Source organism: Octopus bimaculoides, chromosome 20 (genome assembly GCF_001194135.2).
Source record: "Octopus bimaculoides isolate UCB-OBI-ISO-001 chromosome 20, ASM119413v2, whole genome shotgun sequence".
In the NCBI taxonomy this organism is placed as follows: domain Eukaryota; kingdom Metazoa; phylum Mollusca; class Cephalopoda; order Octopoda; family Octopodidae; genus Octopus; species Octopus bimaculoides.
The window spans coordinates 18210050-18218238 of NC_069000.1; the positions used below are offsets into that span (position 1 = coordinate 18210050).

Here is an 8189-nt window from a genome sequence, read left to right on the forward strand (position 1 = left end):
TCCATGCTTACCTAGTGCTTGTTTTATTGACTCAGAAAAAGGATGAAAGACAAAGTCGGCCATGGCAGAATTTGAGCTCAGAATGTAAGGACGTAAGAAATGCTACTAAGCATTTTGCCCGCATTAATAAATAATAATAATAATAATCCCTTCTACTATAGGCACAAGGCCTGAAATGTTGGGGGAGGGGGATGGCTGATTGCATTGACCCCAGTGTTCAACTGGTTCTTATTTTATTGACTCAGAAAGGATGAAAGGCAAAGTCATCCCTGAAGAATTTGAGCTCAGAATGTAAGGATGGATGAAATGCCGCTAAGCATTTTGCCCAGCACACTTATGATTCTGCCAGCTTACCGCCTTAATAATAATATTAATAATAATAATAATAATAATAATAATAATAATAATATTAATAATAATATTAATAATAATATTAATAATAATATTAATAATAATATTAATAATAATATTAATAATAATAATATTAATAATAATATTAATGCCAAAATCTTTTAGAGAGATTAAATAATAAACAGTTTATATTCACAAAATTTTGAATAAAAACATAAAATTTTAAAATATAATTTAGCTATAAAAGTGGATAAAAAGTCTTTTGGAAAAATATGGAAATCAAAAAGTCCAAAGACATGTCCTTAAAAAAACCATTTCAGAAATAGAGTGGAATGAGTACATTCCTCACAAACGTTATTTTCAAAGAGGTTTAAGAAAAAGAGAAAAACATTTTGATTAATATATCCATAAATCAACCGCACTTATCATGGAAGCAGCAAGTCATGATAAGGCCAAATAAAACCATTTTCAGCAGAACAGACGAAAAGTCTTTAAACTTGTACGAGGGAATTTACAGGCACTTTTAAGTCCGATCGTTTGCCAATAAATTCCTTTAACTCTACCACAACCAGACACAGCTGCACGATTGCTTTTTCCTTTGTCATCAGCTCAACAGCAGCCTTTAAAGTTCCTGCAAGAAAATGATGGAAGGTGACTGAGATTGCTAACATACAATAACAGCTGTGAAACAGTTTAACTCATTAAAATTCAGATTACTCTGTGAAATGTAATAGTCTCTTTTTGCATTGTTTTGCATTAATCATTGCAGCTTTGAGATTTTAATGATGCGATGGTTTGTTATCAGAATGACATTGTAGAGTAAGTTTAAGAGCACAGATCTGGCTAGTTTTAGCAATAACAAAAAAAAACATGCACATACACATTAATTATCAGTGATGAAAGTTGTATTAATATCAAAAGGTAGTCTGTATATCCAACTTAACATGGATGTCTTATTAGAACACTGAATACTGTGCTATTAGCCTTGAGAGATCCTTTCATATAGGCACTTGGTGTGTAAATCACACACATCATAGCAAATGTGAACCATGTGTCATGGACACCAGAATTTATATATATGTATATATATATATATATATATATATATACACATGTACAAATATTTTATCTATGTGTGTATGTATGTATGTATATATATATATATATATATATATATATATATATATACACACAGATATATATATATACATATATACATACACACAGATATATATATATGTATGAGAGAGAGAGCAATTAAATTGTGGAAGAATTGTTCTAGTAATTCAACATAGAATGCAGTTAAATTCAGTTTAGATTTTAAATTTATTTCATAAAATGTCAAATTTGTTGCCACAACTTATAACCTGGTCATGGACACACTTCCACTTTAAGAGTTTCAAGGGTACCCTGATAGTGATTGCACCAGATTGCATTTATATGATCCCTTCTGCCTATCCTCTCACCGCTGTATACACTCATTAGATCCCTTACTTGAAACGTCTACATTACAAACCCTCTCAACAAGGCTAGGTAGAAGATGGGGTAGAATTCTAAGAAGGCTAATGAGAACTGTTCCATTTCCTTAACGTAACTAATAATTGACACACGTACACATGCACACATTCAAACTCTCATAAAGTTAAATGAAGAGGAAGTAGATAACAGAGATACACATCAATATCAATACACAGACAATGATAATTGTTGAAAATAAAATATTTACCTCCAGTAGCTAACAGGTCATCCACAATAACAATTTTCTGACCGCTCCTCACAGCTGTTGATTGTACTTCAAAAGAATCCTTCAATACAAACACAAAATCATTTTATTATATAAAAATCTATTTTAAGGAGTATAAATCTATTTTAGAGAGTACTATACCACTCCATCTATCACACTGTTCCTTCTCTATTGCACAACATTGCTATGTACCATGACCACTCTCTAGCATTACTGTATAATATTAATTTCAAATTTTGGCACAATGCCAGCAATTCCGAGGGAGGGGGTCAAGTTGATTGGAATGTAAAGATAGATGAAATGCCACTAAGCATTTTACCCAGCATGCTAACAATTCTGCCAGCTTGCTGCCTTCTATAAAATTGATTTCAAATTTTGGTACAAGGTCAGCAATTTCAGGGGAGTTGATTACACTGAGCCCCAACTGGTACTTATTTTATTCATCCTGAAAGGATGAAAGGCAAAGTCAACCTTGGTGGGATTTGAACCCAGAATGTAAAGATAGATGAAATGCTGCTAAACATTTTACTTGGTGTGCAAACGATTCTGTCAGCTTGTCACCTTAACATTATTGCATGATACAGCTATAAAAAAAAATTCTTCCACATCATTGCTGTTTTATTATATAATAACATCACAATATACCATTGCTGTCCTTTTATACAACACTGCTACATACTATTGCTGTTCTATTAAGAAACAAAATTACTGTATAACATTACTGTTCTATTATATAACAAAATTACTATATACCATTTCCCTTTTGCTATATACCATTCAACATCATTGTCATCAAAATTTAACATCCATTTTTCATATTGGCATGAGTTGGATGGCTTGAGAGGAACTGGTAAGGTCAGGGGGCGACACCAAGTTCCATAGTCTGTTTTGGCTTGGTTTCTATGGCTGAATGCATTTCCTAATGCCAAACACTCTACAGAGCATACAGGATGCCTTTTACGTGGCACCAGCACCCATACCAATGCTTCTTACATGGCACCTTGGTTTTAGGATCTCAACTGTGTTGTGGTGAGCAGGTCTCCTCAAGTACAGCAATGTGTCACATATCTCGGTCCTCTGTCATCTCCTTAGTAAGGTTCAGCATTTTGAGATTGGCCTTCACGATACACCATTGCTAGTTGCTTCTAAAACATTACAATACAACACTGCTGTTCTATTAAATAACATTACTAAACACTTATTGCTCTATTATCATCATCATCGTTTAATGTCCGCTTTCCATGCTAGCATGGGTTGGACAATTTGACTGAGGACTGACAAGCCAGAAGGCTGCAATCTGATCTGGCAGAGTTTCTACAGCTGGATGCCCTTCCCAACGCCATATTATATAACATATATAACATAATATTTCTCTGTATGTGTGTACATGCATATAATTGTATTATACACTTGTTATTGTGGATGTAAGTCAGTGTGTGTTCAGATTCATGCCTATTATTAAGTGTAAGTATCTATATGTGTATGTATACATGTGCATGTGTGCAGATGCAAACACTTATAAAAGAAAAATGAGAAAACATTACCTCGCCATATTCAAGTTTGAAATTTACTGAATATGTTGGTCCTGGCAATTTTCCCTTCTTGCGAATAGGAACAAAACCTACATTTAATTCGGTAGCAATAAGAGGCCCGAAAAGGAATCCCCTAGCTTCGAGTCCAACAATTAGTTCAACGTCTGGAGCATGTTCTTTTATTACTTCAACCATTTTGGAAATGAGGCCCTTGAAGACTGGAGGGTTTTGTAAAACTGGTAAAACATCACTGCAAACGGAGAGATTTATTTAAATATTGGTTTCAAATTTTGGCACAAGGCCAGAAATTTCAGAGGAAGGGCTAAGTCGAATTCATCAACTTCAGTGCTTAACTGGTACTTATTTTATAAATCTCAAAGGGTTGAAAGTCAAAGTCAACCCCAGTGGCATTTGAACACAGAATGTAAAGTCAGAAGAAATGGCGCTAAGCATTTTGTCCAATGTGGTAACAAGTCTGCCAAGTTGCTGCCTTGAGATTATTTTAAATATTGAAGTAAGTATGTGGGGGTGTATAAGAAGTACACCAACTCAGATAGCTGAGATGGTATTGAGAGTGAACCACCACACACATGCATGAGGGCATTATGGGTGCACCAATACACATGAAAGCAGGCATGTGGGTACACAAACTTTGCACATGTACAAGCAGGTATTGGTGAATTCACAATTAATATAGGTAGGTACTTGATTATAATTGTTCTTATGCTAATATAAATAAACCACTAACGGTTTCCAAAGTTAGTGAAAACGCTTATTCGCTAAATGTAAAGTTAGCTTTGCTGATTAGCTGTTAGCAGAACCTTGCCCACCACTGACAATAAATATGTTACTGTTTATGTCTTTGATATCCTGGCAATCAACTTTTAAAAAATTACAGAGAAAATATGTTTTTCAAATAACCACCCTTTTAAAACTGTAAATGAATATCTTTTGAGATAGTTTGTCTAATTTTTCCTTAAAATATTTCACAATTTGGAGTCTTCATCTTTTAACATTATGGTACACAATACTTTGAGCAGTCTTTCAATATTCTGATTGGTAAATGTTCAGTTTTGTGACATTAAAAAAAGTAAAAAAAGTTGAGGGGGAGATAACTAGTATAGGGACACAAGTCAACATAAACACTAGATATTATTTACTTTGGATTGATCAGAATGGCACGTGGAAGACCAGTGGGACCACAATTCATTGTTCCTGAAATTGAAATCCTCAACCATGAATCAATCTTAGAATATCACCCAATTAGCCGAATCACGTGACAAGATTTTTCTGTGGTTGGCACGGTGTTGACTAATCATGAATTTATACATGTGCAAAAATTATAATTCGCCATGTTACCTTACTACAGTAAATGGACTTATGTATGGCCTTTTACTAGTTATCTCCCCCTTAATTTTTATTTACTTTTTAAATATCACTAAACTAAACAATTACCTTCTGATTTTTCAGTCATTTGAACTTTGACTTTCTCACATCCAGCATATGAAATTTTTAGTAAACTTTAAAATGGGTAACAGTAGTTATTCAAATACTGAAAAGAAACGAAGAAATAAGACAAAAATAAGAATAAGGTGAAAGAAAGTGTTGCCTACCAAAAGTTAATCCCTTTCTTGGGAAAATCTGGGAAATATTTCAACACTTCTTTGATTTTGACGACCCTTTCATCTTCTTCAGTTTTCATTTCTGCAATATTATCTGAAAGAGTAAAAAACAAATGGGTTCCTTAAAATTCCAAGAAGCATTTGGCACCTGTTGAAACCTACAAGCTTGTCGTGCTCACATTCTCTAGATAATATACCAGAGGGGCAAAAACATCTTCAGATGTGACTCATAGATGTGTAATGGGAGTAAGGTAGGAAAATAGATTTCATAGAGGGCATGTATTGTAGTATTGGAATCAAGTTAGATGTATAATAGGTATCGAATAAAACAGTAACAAGTTTCAGAACATGCTTCATGGCGTCATAGGAAAGAAAAGGGTACCACTTTTTCCTTCAATTTTCTCTAGTATTTTTTTTTTTTTTCCACACGTGCACCCGCTTTTATAACCTTTTTTTCTCCCATGAGGTGTAGGATATCTATTCTGAAATTTTGTCGCGAAATCAGCTCTGATCCAGGAAAACACCCACGAACATTTGAACTACGATATCTATCAGAGCGATAAAGCAACCTAGAAGTTAGTGCGAGCAGTGGACAAAAGAGGTGCACACACACATAACTAAACGATGTCATAGAGGACGGGATTTCTTCTTTAAAGAAAACTTTGAGTTTCACTGCTTCGAAGAAAAACAAAAACATTTATTATTTGAATACATAGGTATCGTTCTTCTGAATATTAGCCTGAGCAACGTACAGAACGTAGAACCAGTGCTAACTGTGTACCATAAAGCTACACCCTCTAAGTTTTAAAATTGAATACATCGTTCGACTTTAAAGCAACAGCATATATATATATATATATATTGAAAGCTTTGAACAATGGTATTTGTATAAAGAAAACAAAAAGTATAATTGATGGATTCTACCTAAGCTATTAACGGTACTTCGTACAACTGTGAACGGAGAAAAGTGAAACAAAATAATCATCTACGCAAGACGGAATGTAACACCGACCGGTGACAGATGAAAATAGTTAACATCAAAAACATAGTCCGTATCTCTCTACCTTGTATGCTGAAACTATTATATACTATCGTGGTTTATTAAAACTTAAGTTTGTGAATAACAAGGCAATTTATTCAAAATCCCATTTTTCTCGTGCAGTTTCAAAATAACAGGAGTTTATACAACTCATTTAAAGAATCCAATTTCCGTTATATAAATAGAAAAAAAGTAAGAAAGAAAGAAAGAAAATAAATATGCACAATTTAAAAGGATTGCATAAATTCATGATGTTACAAAAAGAAATAATGTAAGGCACAGTGCAGCTTCTGTTTACTAAAATGCGCATCTATAGAGCACCTGATATATAAGCGGTGAGCAACGCCCCCTACCGATAGGTGGTGGACTATGTCATCTGTATCCGTCATATGACTGATAGCTGTATTGTCAGTTGTGATGATGGTGCTAATGATTTATTAATCAGTGTATGGCCCACTTCAAGTTAACAGTGGAAGAGGGCTTCTTTTTGAAGAGGGAACTTGCGATTTGCAGTATCAACAATACCAATCACTGAGAAGAGTCATCGCTGGCAAAAGGAAAATTATTCTCAATTCAAATAAAAGGAAAAAAGTAAGGAGGCATCAACATGCCTTCATCTAAGAAGGACGGAGTACGAGAAACAGGCGGACAGGTTGACAGTGAGTACATAGTTTATATATATACATATACCTGGTGCGTAGTGTATGTATAAAGTGCCCATCACAAGCGGTGATGGCGAGCGGGGTCATAAACAGTTTTTTTAATCTATGTGTCTGTGTGGGCAACTGTTCTCGATCTCGAAGAAGGAAGCTTCTGTTTGTCCTCATGGAGGATCACCCACCGATGATGTTTGAATATTGATGGATCTTTTCGTGGGAGTCGTTAGGGGAAGATATCTGTCATGCATGACCATGCATCTTCCGATTCACGACACATTAATAGCTTCAGTCGGTACTTAAAAATATCTTCGCTTGACAGTTCTCTTTGTTGATCTGAGACTAGCTCAATAACAATATCGAAGATATTTACAGGACAAAACAAGGTTGGGAATATGTTATAAATATTAAACATTATTTGTGTCATATTCAGTTAAGAGCAGTTATGGATAATTGTTTCTGGTTTGTTTGTCTTTTTTTTTTAATTTCAAGGAAATAACCAAAATACGGAAATCAATTGATTACATGAGTCCATGAATGCCTGTGCAATGCTTTCGATCAGCACATTTATTTATTTGTGTATATGATTTTGTATGCTTGTTCTGTATTTGTGTGTGAGTACGTTTGTATACATGCATATGTAAGTAATATGTATGAAGTTAATTACAACAGATAATTAAACAGTTTACAGCTATATTCTAGTGAAATTGTGATGTTTGCTGTTGTGTTTATGCTGTTAGTGGATTATACGTATAATGTGTGTGTATGTGTATAACAAATATTTTTATGGAGAGAATTTGCCTTTGTTTCGCTGTGTGTATATTCTGAACCTTTCTTTCCGTGTTTTCGTTTCTGCTATGAGCCAAGCTTCCTCTAATCACACCTCACCGTCTTAAAATGAAATGACACTTTGTATAAGGTAGCCCTGAACATTCAAACATAACTAAATAAATAAAAGAATGGCCATGACTGGAACACCTTTGTAAGTTTGCGCGATCAGAGTTGATTTAGTGCTAAACAACATCTATAATAATGGCTATCACCGTAGCTTAAGAGGCGTGTATCTGCCGAGATAGCGACAGGTCAGTTCCTGAATGAAAAGACTTCATTTAATTTACCGTCGTTTATGTTAAGAAAGGCATGATCGTTTCTTCCCCAGCTTTTTAATAAATCATCATTGTTATTTTCTATGTCTGTCTAACCCCCAACCCCTAACTCTCTCACGTTATATATATATATATATAT

General features: G+C 34.2%; 2 protein-coding genes across 3 annotated transcripts in view; one reads left to right on the top strand and one right to left on the bottom strand.

Moving 5' to 3' along the window:
• Positions 1 to 521: 521 nt before the first annotated feature.
• Positions 522 to 6533, bottom strand: LOC106878369 (adenine phosphoribosyltransferase). Of its 2 annotated transcripts, none has more exons than XM_052975171.1 (5): positions 6513 to 6533; positions 5241 to 5343; positions 3640 to 3877; positions 2078 to 2156; positions 522 to 982 (listed from the first exon to the last, which is right to left on the bottom strand). In XM_052975171.1, the coding sequence occupies exons 2-5, from the start codon at positions 5327 to 5329 to the stop codon at positions 843 to 845; spliced, it is 546 nt and encodes a 181-aa protein (XP_052831131.1). In that variant the 5' UTR covers positions 5330 to 5343; positions 6513 to 6533; the 3' UTR covers positions 522 to 842. The 2 variants fall into 2 exon arrangements, with proteins under 2 accessions (XP_052831131.1, XP_014783046.1); XM_014927560.2 differs by lacking the exon at positions 6513 to 6533 and adding an exon at positions 6174 to 6289.
• Positions 6534 to 6635: 102 nt separating this feature from the next.
• The window catches only part of LOC106878368 (maestro heat-like repeat-containing protein family member 1), a 101989-nt gene continuing 100435 nt past the window's right edge, over positions 6636 to 8189 (top strand). The window contains exon 1 of the mRNA XM_014927559.2: positions 6636 to 6947. Within this exon, the coding sequence (XP_014783045.2) occupies positions 6896 to 6947 (52 nt within the window). The 5' untranslated portion in view covers positions 6636 to 6895. The remainder of the gene's footprint in view (positions 6948 to 8189) is intronic.

Excerpts from the sequence above, each read along its gene's own strand:
- LOC106878369 (XM_014927560.2), bottom strand. The coding sequence starts at position 6,234 with ATGATTATTTTGTTTCACTTTTCTCCGTTCACAGTTGTACGAAGTACC. Across the intron at positions 5,344-6,173 it reads AAGTACCGTTAATAGCTTAG|ATAATATTGCAGAAATGAAA; the intron begins GTAGAATCCATC and ends TTACTCTTTCAG. Across the intron at positions 3,878-5,240 it reads AAGAAAGGGATTAACTTTTG|TGATGTTTTACCAGTTTTAC; the intron begins GTAGGCAACACT and ends CTCCGTTTGCAG.